We start from the raw sequence: 21,298 nt of genomic DNA, 5'->3' as shown, positions 1-21,298 counted from the left end.
TTCTTAATGTTTTCCTGCCTTAAACAGAAATTAAACACTATCAACAGGGTGACCTAAGGAAACTCCCCAAATGATTCCTACTTCTTGAGCCACTCATCATGAACTCCTACATACAAAAGCTGAATAACAATCTTAAATCTTAAAGGGCTACTTCTTTCAGCAAACTATTATTCTGAGACTAGAGAACACGTTGCTCTCAACAGTATTTTAGTGAACACATTAAATAAGAAGCAAACAGTTCGGGGGAGGATCCAAAAAAGAAATCAGGACAACAGACTGGTAAAGCTGTCTCTGGCGTCTCTTTCCACTAAACAAAGCGGCAAATACAGAACATTTACACCTATTTTTCTTTTACAAAATTTAAATGCTTTGGGCTGGGCACGGTGGCTCATGCCTGTAATCCCAGCACTTTGGGAGGCCGAGGCACACAGATCACCTGAGGCGGGGGTTGCAGTGAGCCGAGAGCACATCAACTGCTCTCCAGCCTGGGTGACAGAGCAAGACTTTGTCTCAAAAAAAAAAAAAAAAATTAAAATGCTTTGAACTTTAACATATCAGGCAACTTCTTTAGCAACATCATCAACTGATTCTCTTTTAAGCTTTTGGATCACAGGAGCCGTGTATTCAGCCAGTTCAGGAATAGCAGGCCCGTCTCTCATAATTCTTGGCAAACAACTGCATTATCAAATGTCAGCAGGAGGGTGGGGTGGGGGGCGGTAGAGGCAATTGGGAAATAAGACCCTAGTGAATTACTGTTCTCTGTCCACTTTCCATTCTAAACATGGGGAATGTGGATTCTATTATTAAAGCCATGGAATTTATAGGTAAATTCCATCACCACCTCTGGCTATTAAGGCACCCCAATTTTTCTAACCAATGTGTAAAAAATGTCTTTAAATGTAAGCAATCACAGGTGGTTAATGTTTAACTTTTTATTAAGAAACTAAGGCAAAACAACAGAATTCCAAAAAATAAAGATACAGAATTCTAATTTAAATTCTAAACAAATATAAAAATCAGTTTACCAGTATTTTTGAGTAGAGGGGAGTGGCTAAATGCATTCACAGTAATTATTTCTTCCTTACCAACCTCAAGTTTGCAACCCTTTCCTTCCTGCTTCACTGGGACTAGAACAGAATTTCTCATTCATCTTTTGCTACTATAATTTTTGCTTCTATAGTCTAAAACTTCAGAGGAGCTTTTGTCTTTCTCCGCAGTTCTTTCTCTGTTCCTTCAGCAAATATGTGAGCACCTGCCTATTGGGCTTACATGTTGTGGCACAAAGATGAGTCCGTTAGAGATCCTGTCCCAGTTTAGGGGCGATATGACACCAATAAATAATCAATAAATAATTTTAAACAAGGTATAAATAAATACAGCATGAGTCAACTATAGATATATAAAACTAGGGAAATTTCAAGGAGAGATTACATTCAGCTAGAGAAACTGAGGAATGTTTTTGAGGACAGCATTTGGGCTGGGTGTGGGCTGTTCCTAATAAAGGCTTCCAAGTGGTCCTGATTATCTACCACAGTCCCAATTGTGGAACTGTGGTGGTCTCGATTTCTGGAAAGTAATCTTTTCAATGCTAACCTTTAAAACTCCTTAAATTTCTGGCCCGGCACGGTGGCTCGCGCCTGTAACCCCAGCACTTTGGGAGGCGAGGTGGGTGGTGGTGGCCAGGAGTTCAAGACCAGCCTGGCCAACATGGCATAAACCCCCTCTACTAAAAATACAAAGATTAGGGCCGGGCACAGTGGCTCACGCCTGTAATCCCAGCACTTTGGGAGGCTGAGGTGGGTGGATCACAAGGTCAGGAGTTCGAGACCAGCCTGGCCAACATGGTGAAACCCCGTCTCTATTAAAAATACAAAAATTAGCCAGGCATGGTGGCAGGTGCCTGTAATCCCAGCTACTCGGGAGACTGAGGCAGGAGAATCACTTGAACCCGGGAGGCAAAGGTTGCAGTGAGCTGAGATCACACCATCGCACTCCAGCCTGGGCAACAGAGCAAGACTCCGTCTAAAAGAAAAAAGAAAAAAATTAGCCAGGTGTGGTGGCACATGCTACTCGGGAGGCTGAGGCACGAGAATCGCTTGAACCTGGGTGGCAAAGGTTGCAGTGAGTCAAGATCGTGCACTCCAGCCTGCGTGACTCTGTCTCCAAAAAAGAAACACACACACCACTCCCTAAGTTTCTATCTCTTCAAATTACTCACGTCTTCAAAATAACAACAAAAAAATTAATATTAATATGACAATCTACATAGTTTGGGGATTTAAAAGTTAAAGCTGGGTATAGTGGCATACACCTGTAATCCCAGCTACTTGGGAGGCTGAGGCAGGAAGACTGCTTGAGCCCAGGAGTTCAAGACCTGCCTAGGCAGTAGAATGAAACCCTGTCTCCAAAAACAAACAAAAGTTCATTATACAGAAGTAGTTTCTTTATGGTTTAGGGCTCTGCTATTTTTGAAACTCTTTCTCCAGTCAAATAATTCTAAAAGGCAGAAAATGCCTAATCACTGAACAATGATTTCAAATATTAACTGGGTAAATCTTACTTTCTTTAGGTGTCTTATTGAATCCATATCTACACTTTATGTGAATGAGGGAGATGAAATAAATGGCTTAACATTCAAGTCAAATAATGAGAAAATAATGGCAACTATGAAATGACATTAACCACAAATTCCTTGTATGAAAAGATTTAATGAATTATGAGCCATTGATCATTACAAACTTTAAGCCTTAATATTTCTTCTTTCCTATGTAAAACCACGTAATTAAAACAGCCTGTCTCAGTATGACAGAAGACCATAGCAGGGATAATAGTAACGTCTGCTTCCACATCTGCATGCTTCGTTAACCAACCAAAGAAAGTGCCCCAGGTTTCCCAAGTCAACAAAGTATAGTCAGTTACACTTTCCCTGATCATACTATGAATTGAAACAGAACACTCCTTTGACTTTTAATAGCACTTTTCATCCACGGCACAAGCACTTTCCCATTATTTTCTCCTTTACCCTCAATATCCTTGTGAGGTAGTGAAGGGAGGGAGCAAGGATTTTTTTTTTTTTTCTATTTTGCAGATGAGAAAACTCAAGGTGAATTTTACAACAGTGGTTCTCAACCTTGGCAGCATATTGAAATGACCAGAAAGTTTTTAAAAATCCTTATGACCAGCTCACATTCCAGACCAACATCAGAATCTTGGCATACGGAACCCAAGCATCGATGTGTCTTCCAACATTCCAAAGTGACTACAAAGTGTATACAGCCAACACTGAGAACCACTGGTTTGAATGATTTACACTCAATCTTCAGGCGCAACTGTCTTCTACCGAAATGCTCTCCTCAGCACCAATGACAAAGATATTCCATCTCCTTGAGCACTGCAGCAGTTTAAGATTTTGTAGAGCTACTACTGGGTTTTAGTGACAAATTTACGTAAATGAAGGCCCTTCATTACCCAGATGCTCATGCTGTTCACTTCAATTGCATATGATTTGCAAATGGGATATTCGGGAATTTAAATCTTTGAGATAAGAATGGCTTGTTGTTAAATATTGAGGCAATTATTTCATTCTAGGTCCAATACGCAATAACCATGTGTTTCGGTTTTCCACTCAGCACCTTCAAAACTGTTGCAAATGAATGTTTACTACCAAGACAAAAGAGACAATTATAAACCAAACTCTCAACAAAATTCGGAATGGCCACATCACAACCTGAAAAAGAAACAAGTACTTAAAGGACTTGATCACTTCCTAACAAGTCCATCTTCAGCCTGAACCACTTCTCTTGTTTAATCAAATTTTAAACTTTGCCGAACTGAGTTGTTCTACACCAAGAAAAATCAATTTCTATACCACCTACATTCTCTAATACATTTAACATATAATTTCACTCAATACAAGGAGGTTTCTTCTTAACCTGGACATCGAAAAGAATCTTTAACAGATTTCATCTTTTCAAGCAATGTATCAAATACACAATAAATACTTGTAAACTTTTCAGGTGGCAACAATAAATCTTTGTTCTATGGCTGAAATCCCTTGCTTCACAGGAGTATTGACAATCTTAACTCCCAAGGAGCAATCCAAGAATCCCGGCCAGCTGCTGGGTGTCCCTAATCAGATTTAAAACAAAACATACATACAGCAAGAACTCAGAAGTACAAAGATTTCGCTCGCCTTTGTCAATTCTTATGTATCTAAAACCATACAATTTATACTTTCATACAGAAAGATGTCTGTTTCTTTTCTAACAAAAGAAAAACTCTCAGCTCATGTGGGTTGGATTATTAATTCAAAAGCATTTTAGTGATGAGAAACAAGATTTGTAAGTCAAAATAGGAGTTAATGTTAAACTCTTCTACAACGAAACCTTCAAATATTGCCAACCTGAAGTTTTCAGCACAAGGTGTTGTATTTCAAGTCCCATGGGGGCAATTATCTATAATGAGATTAAGAATATTCTTAACCTGTTTCAGCTGGGTAAGTAAACGTTTTCTTTATAGCCCCAATAACGAGTTTGAGGCTTAGATTAGTTGCATGATGTAAACAATATGAAATTAAAAATTTTTTGATAATATCTACAGCATTTATAAGGTTACAAAATAAAAGGACCATTAATCAATTCTTTTTTCCTAGGCTCTATGACTAATAGCTTTCATATTTGAGGCCTACAAGAGCAAATGGCAATGTTCTGTGTTATGAGACACTTTCTTAGAAGGCCAAAAATAAAACTGGATACCAAAAGATACACATTACTATTATGTTGAGATCATCCTTACTGATATATGTATAATTAGAAATAGATTTGCCTTCCTTCAATCTTTAGCCAGGAGACTGAGAGATCTTTACTATGATTTTGAGAGTAAAAACAAAAACAAACCAGACTCTAACAGCTATGGGAACTGTAAGCCAAAAATAATACAAAATGAGTCAATACAACACATCTCCTCTTAAAATCCTCTTCTTTGTAGTTAACCCAGTTGTCCCCAAATGTTATTCCAATTTTGTAACCATGTAGTGGTTTTTAAGAAATTAGAACTAGAACAAAGCAACCTGTTTGTCCTTTCTTTTTTACAGTTTTTTTTTACACACATATTATATACAACTTTTAAAATAGCTGCACAATTTTATATCTCACTTTTAGAGAAGTGCAGTCCAGGCAGACCATGCTTCTCAATATATTAAAAATATTAAATAAAACCCAACCAGTTTCATACTTTTCTAATAGTCAAGCTGGCTGGAAAAAAAGGGACTGGAGAAAGAACAGGCAGTTGTAAAATGGGATCAGTCTTCACAAACACACTACTTAAAAAACTTGCTATTTCCTTATCTTATCCCTTTGACAGCATCTCTACAATCTCACCTTTAAAGCTGGAAATAACACATTGCTAACTTAGAGACAACATCGGGTGCAACATGCATATGTCAACTGCCCACTCAACCAACTGCAACCCTGAGGATTTTTCTGGCCCAGTAGAAAGAGGAAACACGAAGATAATCTCTGCTGTAGAGCTGCTTCTCCCGTTTACGACTTCATGTGTTTTCAGGATGTTTCTTAGACATGCACGTGTGACAGTCACTTCATGGTTCTACTTCCCATAAGCAGATCCCTCCTCCATTCTGTCTGTCATCACAAGAAAGCCACTGTCATCCGTCCAAAGGTTTTCCAAGGTAAACCAAAGTCACTTCTGTGTTGCCATATACAGCAGAAACTGCTGGGTATAAGCAGACCTTTGGAAGTCCTCTAAAAGCAACCCCCAGGAACTCATATCCACGTTCAAAAGCTAAAGTCTTATCTTCCATGTCCAAGATGACTCGAATTCTTTCTCCTATCTGCAAACAGATATCAAAAGATTAGAAGAAAATCTGCCAAGCGTGTAGCTAGAAGAAACAAGACACAAATCAAGAAGTTGAAAATATTAAGAATATTATCCTGAAAGCTATCTAGAAAAATCAGAAGGGAAGCTTTCTAGTCAGGAAGAAACATCTATAAAAAAAGGACATACATCTGGCCGGGCATGGTGGCTCATGCCTGTAAATCCCAGCACTTTGGGAGGCTGAGGCGGGCGGATTGCTTGAGCCCAGGAGTTCAAGACCAGCCTGGGCAACATGGTGAAAACCCATCTCTATTAAAAATACAAAAATTAGCTGGGTGTGGTGGCGCAAAGCTGGTATCGCACCACTGCCCACTGCACTCCAGCCTAGGTAACACATCACAAATGCTTACTTTGATAGTTTTGTTTTTAAGACTCACATGGAATCTACACTTAATTACTTACAATTTAAATGTTCCACCTGAACACTACCTAGATTGACTTTATTTACTCTTTGTTTAAAGGTTTTTCTTAAGGTTAACACTAAAATCTATAACTTGGCATATTTTACCAAAAAGAGCAATCTAAATCAGCTTCTCAAATTACTATACATACAATGGAACTTTTTTTTTTTTTTTTTTTTTTTTGAGACGGAGTCTCGCTCTGTCGCCCAGGCTGGAGTGCAGTGGTGCAATCTCAGCTCACTGCAAGCTCCGCCTCCCGGGTTCACGCCATTCTCCTGCCTCAGCCTCCCCAGTAGCTGGGACTACAGGCGCCCGCCACCACGCCCGGCTACTTTTTTGTATTTTTAGTAGAGACGGGTTTCACCGTGTTAGCCAGGATGGTCTCCATCTCCTGACCTCGTGATCCGCCTGCCTCAGACTCCCAAAGTGCTGGGATTACAGGCATGAGCCACCGCGCCCGGCCGTACAATGGAATATTATTCAGCCATAAACAGAAATGAAATTTTGATACATGCTACAACATAGATAGACCCTGAAAATATTATGCTAAGTGAAATGAGCCAGACACAAAAGGCTAAATGGTATGATTCCACCTATATAAAGTATCTAGAATACTCAAATACATATAGTTGTAGAATAGAGTTTACCAGGGGTGGGGAGTGAAGGAAATAGGGAATGAACATAATAGAGATTACGTTGGGGTGAGGAAAAAGTTTTGGGTATAGAGAGAGGTGTGTGAATGTATTTAATGCCACTGAATTGTATACTTACAAATGGTTAAAATAATAAATATGTATGTTTCACCACAATTTTAAAAATCACCATAGTAAGACACACAGCTTTTAAAGTTTACAAAGCAGTTCCACATGTAATGTGGAATCATGAATAATCCAATCTGGCTACAAATTCTAATGTAGAATATAGAATAGGCTTATTAAACAATTTGTGGTTCACAACTCTGAAACACCTGTTTGTTATAAAAAACAGCAGCACTGATTACTAAACGAAACTGGAAGCAGAATATATCCAGTTTTTTCCCATTTGGAAAAGTAAGCAAAAAAAAAAAAAGGATGTTTCATCTTTTTAGTTTGCCTTTATAAAAGGATGTTGCATCTACAAAATTGGAAACAGAAAGTCCTAATGTTTGCAATCAAAATTTAATTCTACCTGATTATAACCCCTACTATTGTCATTTACTTTCCTTCACTGTATTTCCTGTTAACAGGAACTGCCAACATCTGCTTTTTTCCTCCCTTTGCCCACCTCACAGATTAACCCACACCTCATTTTATGGCTCTAAGAACCTCCAAATCATCATCACCACCACTCCTACCAACCAAATATTAACCAAGTAGAAATGAAAAGCTAATTTTGTTGGGTATTTGTGTTGTGTCGTATTTGTATTATCCCATTTAATCCTCACACTAATCCTAGGAACTATCCCTATTTTACAGAAGTTGAAACTAAGTAACGATTACTCCTGGTGAAATCTGCAAATCTGCTTCACCTTTGAGCACACAGCACGCACAAAGCCCAGGGTGGAGAAAGCGAAGTCTTACCATCTTTAGGTGCCAGGGGTAAAACGTGGGGAGATGGCAGAGCAACTGGAAACTCAGAGGAGGAACTCCAGAAGCAACAGAACCACAGGAAGGATGAACCCCAAAATCTGAGAATTAACTGCCCAAATCCCTGAGTGACCACTATATTACAAAGGCACAGGGTAAACCTCCAGGACTAAAAAAGCAGCAAAGCTGAAAAAACTGAGCAGACATTAGCTGCCACACATCACATGAGACAGAGTTTATAGTTTGAGTATAGGCAAGTTAACTGCCTACTAAAACAAGAAAACCTATACTTTTCAGAGAATAAAGCAGTTTCTAGAAACAAAACATTCAGGAGTTACTACTACATATTATCTACACATCTATGTTTCAGTTAAAAAAATTACTAGATATGAAAAGAAACAGGAAAGCGTGATTCATATTTAGGGGAAAAAAGCAATCAATAGAAGCTGAACCCTATTGATTCACTGAACACAAGTGGGCCTAAGTGTTGGATTTGGTAAAGACTTCAAAGCAGCTGTTATAAATATGTCCAAAGATTTTTTTAAAAATATAGTATAAGTAAATAAATAAGGAATCTCGAAAAGGAAATTTACTCTAAAAAAGAACCAGGCCCAGTGTGGTGGCTCACGCCTGTAATCCCAGTACTTTCACTTTGGGAGGCCAAGGCAGGCGGATCATGAGGTCAAGAGATCGAGACCATCCTGGCCAACATGGTGAAACCTCATCTCTACTAAAAATACAAAAATTAGCTGGGCATGGTGGCACACACCTGTAGTCCCAGCTACTCAGGAGGCTGAGGCAGAAGAATCACTTGAACCCGGGAGTCGGTGGCTGCAGTGAGCCCAGATCGTGCCACTGCACTCCAGCCTGGCGACAGAGTAAGACTCTGTTTCAAAAAAAAAAAAAAAAAGGAAAAAGAAAAAAAGAAAATTCTAAAGCTGAAGTGTACAATAAGCAAAATTTACTAGCCCAGTTCAATAGCAGAGGTGAGATGGCAAAAGAAAAAAATTTATAACCTTGAAGACAGAACAGAAATTATCTAATTTAGGTCAAGCCCAGTGGTTCACGCCTATAATCCCAGCACTTTGGGAGACTGAGGCAGGCAGCTGCTTGAGCTCAGGAGTTCGAAACCAGCCTGGGCAAAATGGCAAAACCCTGTCTCTACAAAAAATACAAATATTAGCCAGGCATTGGTGGGGAGCACCTGTAGTCCCAGCTACTCTGGAGGCTGAGGTGGGACGATCACTTTAGCCTGGGAGGCAGAGGTTTCAGTGAGCCAAGATCATCACGCCACTGCACCACTGCACCACTCCAGCCGAGGTGTCAGAGCGAGACCCTATCTCAAAAAAAAAAAAAAAAAAAAAAGGAAAAGAAATTATCTAATGCAAAGATTAGAGAGAAACAAGGTTGGGGGAAAAAACAAGAACATAGTTTTAGAGGCAGAGATAAGGACAACATCAAGCAGTCCAACACTTACATTAAAGGTAAATGAACTAAACACTTAAAAGTCAGAGACCGAAGCTGGGTGCAGTGGCTCACACCTGTAATCCCAGCAATTGGGAGGCCAAGGCAGGTGGATCACTTGAGGTTGGGAGTTCGAGACCAGCCTGACCAACATGGAGAAACCCCGTCTCGCCAGGCATGGTGGCTCATGCCTGTAATCCGAGCACTTTGGGAGGCTGAGGCAGGCGGATCACGAGGTCAGGAGTTCGAGACCAGCCTGGCCAACGTGGTGAAACCCCGTCTCTACTAAAAATACAAAAATTAGCTGGGTGTGGTGGCGCATGCCTGTAATCCCAGCTACCCAAGAGGCTGAGGTAGGAGAACTGCTTGAACCGGGACCCGGGAGGCAGAGGTTGCGGTGAGCTGAGATCATGCCATTGCACTCCAGCATGGGCAACAAGAGTGAAACTCTGTCTCAAAAAGAGAAAAAAAAAAAAAAAGAAACCCCTTCTCTACTAAAAAAATATAAAATTAAATTAGCTGGGCGTGGTTTAGAGGCGCATGCCTCTAATCCCAGCTACTCGGGAGGCTGAGGCAGGAGAATCACTTGAACCTGGGAGGTGGAGGTTGCGGTGAGCCGAGATTGCGCCATTGCACTTCCAGCCTGGGCAACAAGAGTGAAACTCCGTCTCAAAAAAAAAAAAGTCAGAGACAGAGACTGGGTTAGACAAAAATCAAGATCCAACTATGTGCTGTGTAGCAGCTCCACTTTAAACACAAAGACAGATTGACAGAGGATTACTAGAGTCAAAGGAAGTCATTTCATAATAAAAGAATAAATCAGGCAGGGAGATATAACAATTAGAAATGTATATGCACCAGTAGTAACAGAGCTCCAAAATACATGAAGCAAACACTGAGAGAACTAAAAGAAGAAAGACAAATTAGCAAGGATAGATGGAGATTTCAATACTCCTCTCAGTAAATAATAGAAGAGTAGAAAAAAATCAGTAACACTATGTAAGACTTGAACATTATCAATCGACTTCGCCTAATTCTCATTTACAGAATACTCCATTCAGCAAAAGAATATACATTTTTTCAAGCACACATGGGACACTCATCCAGACAGACCACATATTAGAATAAAACAAATCTCAATAAATTTAAAAGGACTAAAACCATAGAGCATGTTCTCTGAAAAACAGACTTAAGGACTTTCACTTACAAAATCATTACAAGGGTGGCGACAGGACTTCGTTTTTAGTGATAAAGTCTACACACCCTTCTCCTTATAGTATCCGCAGAGCCTAAAAGGATAGTGAGGAAACATTCCATGAAAAAAATCCTTCCAGCTTTTATACCTCAGAAAATGGGATGTATTTTTGGTTGTTCTGCTTTAGTATGCCTGACTTGAGGTCATTACTGAGGCTGGAACTTTCACGCCACAGGTGGCTCTGAAATATGCAATCTATAGTTCTTTAAAGACTTCCAATTTCTTATCAGATTATTGTATATTACACCCTGTTAAGTCTGTAGTAATAAATACGGCTTTTACAAATAGGAACTATAATTTTAACTTGAGTCAAATGAGTATGCCTTAAGCCTAAGATGAAAAGAATAAAAAATACAGCAGTTTGCCTGAATTTGCCTGTCTCTGCAGAACTCACTGACGCCTCCAGGGGCTTTGAATCCACAAACATGTGCATGCACAGAGCTGTATTTACTGGGGTAAGGAGCCTAGAAAAAGATTTGGATGTGCCGTGATACAGGAAAGATGACCATCTAGAGCAAGGGTATTCAATCCTTTGGCTTCCCTGGGCCACACTGGAAGAATTGTTTTGGGCCACACATAAAATACACTAACACTAAAGATAGCTAATCAGCTTTAAAAAAAAAAAATTGCAAAAAAATCTCATAATGTTTTAAGAAAGTTTATGAATTTGCATTGGGTCGCAATCAAAGCCATCTTGGGCTGCATGCAGGCTGTGGGTTGGACAAGCTTGATATAGAGCATGAACTGGCAAACTACAGCCCCTGGACCAAATCTGTCCTGCAGCCCATAAATAAGGTCTATGGAATACAGCCATGTTCGTTCATTTACGTATTATCGATGACTGCTTTTGTACTATAAATAGAGTTGAAACTCGTGATAGATCCTTACCTTGAAAATAACATTAAAAAAAAAAAGTTGTGACAGAGACCATATGGACTCCAAAGCCTTAAAGATTTACTATGTGGCCCTTACAAAAAGGTTTGCCAACCCCTGATCTGGAGCAAAAATAGGCTGCTTAAAGTTGTATTAGGAAACAAATATTGAGATAGATCATTTATACATTTATTTAAAAATGGTCAAAAAATCTCCTTGAGGCTGGGCATGGTGGCTCACGCCTGTAATCCCAGCACTTTGGGAGGCCGAGGCAGGTGAATCACGAGGTTAGGAGTCCAAGACCAGCCTGGCCAAGATGGTGAAACCCTGTCTCTACTAAAAATACAAAAATTAGCCAGGCATGGTGGTGGGCGCCTGTAATCCCAACTACTGAGGCTGAGGCAGAGAATTGCTTGAACCTGGGAGGTGCAGGTTGCAGTGAGCCGAGTTGGTGCCACTGCACTCTAGCCTGGGCAACAGAGTGAGATTCTGTCTAAAAAAAAAAAAAAAAAAAAAAGAATATTTTTCTGCATAGCCAAAATCAAAATATAACACCCAACAAAATTAACTATAACCCCCTAACATTAAAAAAAAAAAAACCTCCTTGAAGTCTGGGTATCTGAAAAAATAAAAAAATAATAAAAATAAAAATTACCAAAAAGACAAACAAAACTGCTATATAAAAATTTGTAAATTTAAAACAAATTAAGGCGTGATTTGACAAAGGCCCATACTTGAGAAAAACCCCAGTTTCTCACCTGATATTTTGGTGCGTTGTTGCACTGTGGAAAACTGCCATTGACTTCTCCATTATGTAGTAGATTATTGTCCACCAGATTCCAGCCCCAGCTCTGGTCATCACTGCCCAGCAATGCCACATAACCTTGGCACTGCATGGGGGCCCGTTTCGTGGCAATTCCAATCACTGCCACAGTGCCCAGAGGGCCCTCCCACCACACTTCCCATGCATGGCGGCCCTCACTGAAACCAATCTTGGTCCTTGCACCATCAGTGCTCTGAGCAATGGGGTTTCGATGTAAAGTAAAGCCATTCTTCTTAATGTAGACATTCCTGGAGCAGTCATTAGTGCTGAAGGCATGTTGAAAAGCACGTATCTAAAAAGATGAAAAACAGACCAAATAAATAACAATTTTATTTTTCTTAAATATTAAAAATTACCCAAACTTCACGCTGTATGTTTTTAAATAACGAAGTTATATATTTTAAAATAACACAAGTATTTCCAAATAATGGCTGAAGTTTCAGGATGGAATACTAACAGAATAAATAACATTAAAAATAACTGCCAACCGTTTCATCACTGACCAAAATTTTAAATTGTAGTATTTCCTCAAACAGACTTCTTAAAACATCAAAAGATACAAAAAAAAAAAAAATCCTTATATCTTACAGATAATACTGAAACGTTTATGGATAAAATAATGGTATCTGGGAATTGCTTTGAAATATCCAGAGATGGAGTGGGAGAGTGTGCAATAGAAACATGAAACTAGACTGGCCATAAATTAATCATTGGCAAAGCTTGGTGATGGGTATAAGGAAGTTCACCAAACTATTTTCTCTACTTTTGTTTATATTTGATATTTTTATACCAAAAAGTTGAGATGTACAGTTTTCATATGAGCAATGCTGTCATCAAAAATAATTATATTTTACATAAAACAGAAACTTTAATCCTAGCAGCTCTAAAGTTTATGAAAAATTTTAGTAAACACAAACTACCTTAGATCCTCAGCCTACTTGCTGGATATGACTTATACAATAAAAAAACCACCAATCTCATTTTACCAAATCAAATAATCCCCTAGATAGCATCTAGGTTCAACTACTAGAATTTATGAAGAGAAGCTATCAATAAGTTAGTTGACTCTTCAGTAAATACAAAGGTTTACACTTCCAAAATAAAGAGGGTATGAAAATAGCTCTTCTATACAAACAATAACAATTTCTCATAAACAATTTTAAACTTTTAGTTTGTGTATTTTAAATTTTTTTTAGACAACGTCACACTCTGTCACCCAGACTGGAGTGCAGTGGCACAATCATAGCGCACTGCAGCCTTGAACTCCTTGGCTCAAGTGATACTCCCATCTCAGTCTTCCGAGTAGCTGGGGTTACAGGTTCGAGTCACTACGCCTGCCTGGCTAGTATGTTTTTAAAAAATCCCTTCTCTACTTTAGTCAAACTACCCAAAGCAGTGGAAGGCTGGGACCTATGCTTCAGCTAACCTGAGAAATCAACTCCAGAGGCACAGAATGTCAGCATTTAGGAAGACCCTTAAAGGTCACCTAGTCCTTCTCAGGGATTTCAACCGCGAGTTAGTGCAAGAGGTCCAAAGAGAGATCAAGGATCCAGTCCCCTCACCACCTGTTCGTTTACCATTCGCTGGCACTCTACTGTTTCAGTGAGCTGCAGAACGCAGATTTAAAAACAGAGAACTATTTGTTTCCAGTATCCCATGCATTCACAATAAAACTGAGGCATTCCCAATGTTTTTCCTATCTGCTCGTATTATAAAATACTTTAAGGCACTTATAAGACCAAAACATAAGATTCAATGAAGGGGCCGGGCGCGGTGGCTCACCCCTGCAATCCCAGCACTTTGGGAAGGCAAGGTGGGCAAATCGCCTGAACTCGGAGTTCAAGACTAGCCTGGGCAACATGGCGAAACCCCAACTCTAGTAAAAATACAAAAAATTAGCTGGGCGTGGCAGTGCACGCTTGTAATCCCAGCTACTTGGAAGGCTGAGGCAGAAGGAATGCTTGAGCCCAGGAGGCAGAGGATGCAGTGAGCCAAAATCACACCACTGCACTCCAGCCTGGGTGACAAAGCGAGACCCTGTCTCAAAAAAAAAAAAAAAGAAACAAAGAAAAGAAAGGAAAAGAAGATTAAATGGGGAAGGAACATGTCCCCAAAATAGCAAATACTGTCTGAATAACTCAAGAGAATAATATCAATAATTCACTATAAAATATTTAATTAATATTTCCCTATGCCTACTCCCCAATTCTTATAAATTCCAATTTCACATTGACACTATTGACAACTTCTTCCTTAAACTTCCTTTTCTTTTTTTTTTTTTTTGAGACAGAGTCTCACTCTGTCACCCAAGCTGGAGTGCAGTGGCTCAATCTCAGCTCACTGCAACCTCTGCCTCCTGGGTTCAAGCGATTCTCCTGTCTCAGCCTCCCCCAAGTAGCTGGGATTACAGACGAGCACCACCACACCCGGCTAATTTTTGAATTTTGAATAGAGACAGGGTTTCACCATGTTGGCCAGGCTGGTCTCAAACTCTTGACCTCAGGTGATCCACCTGCCTTGGCCTCCGCAAGTGCTGGGATTACAGGCGTGAGCCACCACGCCCGGCCCTCTCTTCCTCAAACTTCTATGACATCTTCCTATTTCCCTGGACTGATCCTGTATCATTTCCTTTTTTGGTGACCACCCTTCCTCTGCCCCAACCAAATTCTCCAAACTCAGTCCTCAACTCTCTATCTGAATTACTTCCAGACCTGTCTTTCTAAAACAGCACCTTTACTACATCTCATCCCAGTTCTATAACCTCTGGTAGTTCCATACTTAGTACCATTACCAACTGCAAATTCTTCTGCCTGGCTTTCACAGCCCTCCAAATCTGATTCTTCCTATTTCCCTTTCTACCTTGATGATGTTCTTCTTGCTGAAAGTATTATATGTGCTTTCTTCTCCCACACATTCTCTAAGATCACCTCTATTAAGCTATTCTTAACCAGGGCCACCCAATTCCCTTGATGTCTCTCTCTGCCGGGTGCTTGCCCACCACTTTCTGTGCCACGTAACAATTTAGCAGCTCTTATTTTCTAACACACCTTTAACCACTGAGTCTAGTACAAAATAACTTGCAAAAAAAATCTAATCTAATCTAAATTGATCACACCTCAGTAGGAAATAGAGGACAGAAGAACATGTCAAGCAACACGATGATAATGAAATCCGCAAAATCGAGCTGAGAGTAAACAACCTTGTTTCCTCAACAAATAAGATGGGAGGTTGGGGAGATGGTGAGTGAATATGTAGACTAAAATAGCCTTAAGAGACATATCAACCTTTGCCATGGGACCCTTATATAGATCTTGATTATATAAAATATAAGTTTAAAATGCAACATTTAACATTTATGAGACAACTGGCAATTTGAACACTGCATTTTTGATATTAAGGAATTAATGTACATTTATATTTAGATGTGATAACCATATTGTGATTACATTAAGTGTCTTTATTTTTTAGAAACAGATACTGGAAACTTCATATGAAATGGGAAAATAGGCCGGGCATGGTGGCTCACACCTATAATCCCAGCACTTCAGGAGGCCGAGGCAGGCGGATCACGAGGTCAAGAGATCGAGACCGTTCTGGTCAACATGGTGAAAGCCTGTCTCTACTAAAAATACAAAAATTAGCTGGACGTAGTGGCAGGCTCCTGTAATCGAAGCTACTTGGGAGGCTGAGGCAGGAGAATCAATTAAATCCAGGAGGCAGAGGTTGCAGTGAGCTGAAATTGCGCCACTGCGCTCCAGCCTGGGCAACAGAGCAAGACTCTGTCTCAAAAAAAAAAAAAAAAGGAAAATAAAGACCAAATTAATAAATTAAAAACAACCCATAGCCTCACAGTCCCATGCACAACCTGAATTTTGTTATGGCAAAAGCAGCATGAAGACCTAGCTTAAAATCTAAGTCTGAACTTTAGAGAATTCTCATCAGATGCCAAGTATGACTGAAATAATTAATGCTACGGGGTGATATGTAAAACATGAACTTAAAAAAAAAACAACTAAACAGATTAATAAACTCCACTTTCCTGTTCTATGCTATCCCTAAACCTTTTCCTATCATGCTCTGTTGTCCAGGCTCCTGGGAAAATCCATTTGACACCTCCATCTTCCTCATCCCATTCACCCAGTCAGCTGTCTACCTATGTATATTGTTTTCTACGACAGCTCTCCAGCCATCCCCTTCTCTCCTCGACGTACCTGTTCCGGTCTTAAGTATCTCTGGTATAGGCACTAACCGCTGCCCTCTCCAACTCATCTATGGCCTAGTCTTTTTGAAGTAGAGCCTTTGTCACTCTGCTATTCAAACTTCTATGGTTTACAACTGTAGTACAAAACCCAAACTATAGACTGAAGGCTATATTTCAAAGCCCTCCATGATATACCTAGTCCCATAATATAGCTTCATAATATTTCCCACTACTTCCTTTCACTCAATCTAACTATATTATTTTATATGTTTAGCGCAGATCTCTCCTCTAAGCTCCAACCTCCAACAGCTGCCTATTGGAGATCTCTGTCTCAAAAATACTGTAAATGCTGCTCTCCCAAAACTGAACTCACTGCCATTTCTTCGAAACCTAGCCCACCAGCCTGGGCAACATAATGAGACATCTCTACAAAAAAATAATAATAATAAAAATTAGCTGGGCATGGTGGCACATGCCTGTAGTCCCAGCCACACAGAAGGCTGAAGCGGGAGGATCGCTTGAGCCCAGGAGTTCAAGGCTGCAGTGAGCTATGATCATTCCACTGCACTCCAGCCAGGGCAACAGAGCAAGACCTCATCTCAAAAAAAAAATCTAGATCGAATGATCTCTACATTATGTGAGCCAAATACTAGGCGTCATCCTTACCACTTCCCTCTTCCTCATCCCTATTTCAAATCTATTGCCAATTCTATAGATTTTACTTACTAAATCTGCCCATTTCTATCTCCTCCACTACCTATTTCCTAATTGATCTACCATATTTCTAAGGTCCCCTTCCAACCAACAATTTAGTTCTCCACACTAAAGTCAGAAATAATCTCTTAAAATGCAAAATAATCATATCACCAATCCCCACACCTCAAATCCTTCTTGCTTACAACTCAAAATGGCTTCCCTACGCTTTGGGCCCAGTCCACTTCTTCCATCTTATCTCAAACCAGCATCACCTTTGCTCTCTGTGCTCCAGCCACATTGACATATTTTCCATCCCTCACACTCATAAGGTTCCCTCCTGGAAGGCTGTTCTCTCTCCCCTTGGCCTACTTATCATCCTTCAGGTCTCAGTACATGGATCTGAGAAAGCCTTCCCTACCTCTCCACCAGGTTAAATCCTCCACTACTGACAATCAGAGCACTAGGTATTTTTCCTTCATACTACTTACCAGATGCGGTTTTACATCTGTGTGATTATTTGATTAATATCCATTTCCCCTACTAGACTGTAAGCTCCATAAGGCAAGACATCCATTAAGAGTCTGTGTTTGTTTTATTTGCCATTGCATCTGCAAATGAGCATAGTGCCTGGCACTCATTTTTTTAAATAAAAATAGATGTTGTACAAACCCTTTACTCTCCTCTTGTCCTGCTTCTGCTCAGAGTACTTCCTCTTCCTAAAATACTAAACTCCTCCTCATCTTTAAAATTCAGCTCAAATATAAGCTCAACCTCAAATCTCCTCCAATCCTCCACTCAGTTTGTAAATTCCTCCTTTCACTGAACTTCTAGTATACTTTTTGATGTCTGTAAACAGTAAGGAGCAATTTCTACCACACTTAACAGTTCTTTCTATACATTTTTCTCTCCTCTACTAGATTGAAAGACTTTCCTACTAGACTATTTGACTCCTTCTGAATTAATCTTTTATCCTCAAAATATTCAAGGGAAGTCCTACAATGTGTGAATGAACAGTGATTGGTACAAGTCTACAACATCTATAATGCACATAGCAGAAAAGCAAAGTATTAAAAACCTCAGAAACCTAAAATATCTCTGGAAGGATACAAAAGAAAAAGTAAGACAGGTTGCATACATGGAGAGGAACCGGGTAGCTGAGCGACAAGGATGAAAGGAAAACATTTTGCTTGATATCATTTTGCTTCTATTGAAGCTTGACTCACACGAACACATTATCTATTATATATTATAATATGAATCTTGAATCATGTGAACATTTCTATTACAAGTCAATTATCAAAACAACAACTCCTAATTTAGGCTGGGTGCAGTGGCTAATGCCTGTAACCCCAGCACTTTGGGAGGCTGAGGCGGGAAGATCGCTTGAGCCCAGGAGTTTGAGACCAGCTTAGGCAACAAGGTGAGACCCCGTGTCTCTAAAAAATAAAAAATTAGCCAGTGTGGTGGCACATGACTGCAGTTCCAGCTACTCGGGAGGCTAAGCTAAGGAGGATCCCTTGAGCTCAGGAGGTCGAGGATGCAGTGAGCTATGATTGTGCCACTGCACTGCAGCCTGGGCGACAGAGTTTTGTTGTTTTGTTGTCTCAAAAACAACAAAAACTCCTAGTTTAAAATAAGTAAAAACAATAAACTTTACGGAAAAATAAAAACTAAATAAAATTTATGAAACCGACACACTTATCAAAGTAGGACAAAATTCCAATCGTCTGTACTCACCTATATAAATTACAACCAGTATCCACTGAATAGCCACCACGCACAAATAGTCCTAGTAAATTACTGTTATTTCGCTTAATAGAAAAACAACTTGAGGCCGGGCGCATGAGCTCACGCCTGTAATCCCAGCACTTTGGGGGGCCAAGGCGACGGATCACGAGGTCAGGAGATTGAGACCATGCTGGTTAACACGGTGAAACCCTGTCTCTACTGAAAGTACAAAAAATTAGCCGGGCGTGGTGGCGGGCGCCTGTAATCCCAGCTACTCAGGAGGCTGAGGCAGGAGAATGGCGTGAACCCGGGAGGCGGAGGTTGCAGTGAGCTGAGATTGCGCCACTGCACTCCAGCCTGGGTGACAGAGCGAGACTCCGTCTCAAAAAAAAAAAGAAAAAGAAAAAAGAAAAAAGAAACAACTTGATCGTTTACATATTTAATGGCAATGCTCCCTATCTTCTATAACTAAAACCGGTTTTACTACATAAGTATAAATTTTACATGCTTCACATGAAAAAAAAATTTTTACTTCTTACTCCGACCCCTGTTGGCGAGCTAGCATTAAAAAGGGGTGTTATCGCGCGGTGGCTCACGCCTCTAATCCCAGCACTCTGGGAGGCCGAGGAGGGCGGATCACCTGAGGTCGGGAGTTCGAGGCCAGCCTAACCAACATGAAGAAACCCCAACTCTACTAAAAATACAAAATTAGCCGGGCATGGTGGCGCATGCCTGTAATCCCAGCTACTCGGGAGGCTGAGGCAAGACAATCGCTTGAACCTGGAAGGCGGAGGTTGCGGTGAGCCGAGATCACGCCATTGCACTCCGTCTCAAAAAAGAAAAAGGGGATGATGTTATCATTTTAGTTACTAATGCATTTATTATGTTTAATACATTGCAATCAGACTTTATCTTCTCTTCTTATATATGATCTTGGTTGACTGCTATACTGAATAGCTGTTAACCATTCAACTCAAGGCCAAGACCCTTTGTTTATACCGCCTGAGAGTCCTTTCAGCCCTACCACAACGTGTTCCTTGACATTTTTATTTTGTATATGAAGGCGGGCGGAATATGCAGGAAGGATGCAGCGAAACTGTAATCAGCACGTTAGATGACAAATAGAAAAAGAGAGACACCATCAATGTGGAACTATTAAAAAGTTAGCAAGGAAACAGCCAATAACAGTAGGACAAAGCAGTATGTGAGGTGGTGCCCGTGGACGTTCTATAAAAGCCTGTATCTTGTAAGTGAGCAGGATGACTAGAACTACACTCACTTGTAAGCCTCCAATATAGTGGAGGGAACTAAAGAGAACTTGGGGGAAAATAATGAAAAAAAAATGGTTAAAAATCAGAGCTTGGAAAAGATGAGATAAACGTGGAGTGAAAGCAAACTAGAAACTTAGAAACTAAGCCCATGTTAAGGTAGCCGGGATTATTTAATATAATGAAGTCTATTTGGAGGCCAGGGAGAAAATTAGGAAGAGGGCATTAAAAGGTACAAGAGTGGTGGTCTGTCTTTAACGGGGAAAACTGTCAAAAGTTGAATGAGTGATGCAAACTACCTAGTTGTTTGAAAAGTGGATCACGGAAGTGGGACGGGTTAAGGAGCAGAACTTCGATCCAAAGAAAAGAGAATCTTTATCTTGGGGGGAGGTGAGGAAGATATTGACCGGAGCCGTGGAAAGGCGGGCTGGTGAGGCGAAGCTTCTGACTCAGAAGCTCGGATGAGAAACACCGCGAACGACGCCGGGGAGCGGGACTGGGGGCAGCGGTGTGGCCCGGGGCTCTCTCACCTTGGCCTTGTAGCTGGGCAGGTTGCAGAGGATGTCCGTGCGCAGAGCCTCTTCTGCCAGGCTGCGGGCGCACAGGCTCCGCCACACCTCGCTGTTCTCATCGCCGTGCAGGCAGCGGTACCAGTGCTTGCACACCAGGGCGCAGCTCCGCAGCTCCGACAGCTCCAGGTAAGAGAACACCAACTCCAGCACCCGGCTGGGCAGCCGGCCCCCGGCCCCCGCGGCCCCAGAGCCCGAGCCCGCGCCCGCGCCCGCGCCGCCGCCGCTACAGCCAGCGCCGCCCGAGGCTGCCCCAGCCCCCGGGGCCGGCGCCGCCATCGCCTCACCAGCCGGCCCTAGGGCCGCCGCTGCCGCCGCCGCTTCCCGCCGTCTCTGCTCGGAAGGCCAAGCCTCGCCCGGAGACCGGAGCGGCTCGCTCACCGCCCCTTTCGGTGCCAACCGCCGGCGCCTCCACCACTCCCGCCCCTGCCCGGGGGCGTCCGCCGCGCGCCCCGCCTCACTGAGGGCAGACGCGCCGGCTGCAGGGGCGTCCTCCGCCCCTCCCCCGCGGCTCAGCGCGGGCGCCGAAACCGCCCGACTCGCCCGGCCTCTCCGCGGCGCGC

At 41.3% G+C, this 21,298-nt stretch overlaps 1 protein-coding gene across 1 annotated transcript; it reads right to left on the bottom strand.

Moving 5' to 3' along the window:
* Positions 1–2,688: 2,688 nt before the first annotated feature.
* FBXO45 (F-box protein 45) lies at positions 2,689–21,014 on the bottom strand. Its single transcript, XM_016940210.3, has 3 exons — positions 20,697–21,014; positions 12,209–12,565; positions 2,689–5,848 (listed from the first exon to the last, which is right to left on the bottom strand). Exons 1-3 carry the CDS (start codon positions 21,012–21,014, stop codon positions 5,663–5,665), a joined length of 861 nt encoding a protein of 286 aa, XP_016795699.1. The 3' UTR covers positions 2,689–5,662.
* Between the last annotated feature and the right edge of the window lie 284 nt (positions 21,015–21,298).

The sequence above is a fragment of the Pan troglodytes genome, chromosome 2 (genome assembly GCF_028858775.2).
Source record: "Pan troglodytes isolate AG18354 chromosome 2, NHGRI_mPanTro3-v2.0_pri, whole genome shotgun sequence".
In the NCBI taxonomy this organism is placed as follows: Eukaryota; Metazoa; Chordata; class Mammalia; order Primates; family Hominidae; genus Pan; species Pan troglodytes.
This window is presented reverse-complemented; position numbering and strand designations above follow the sequence as displayed.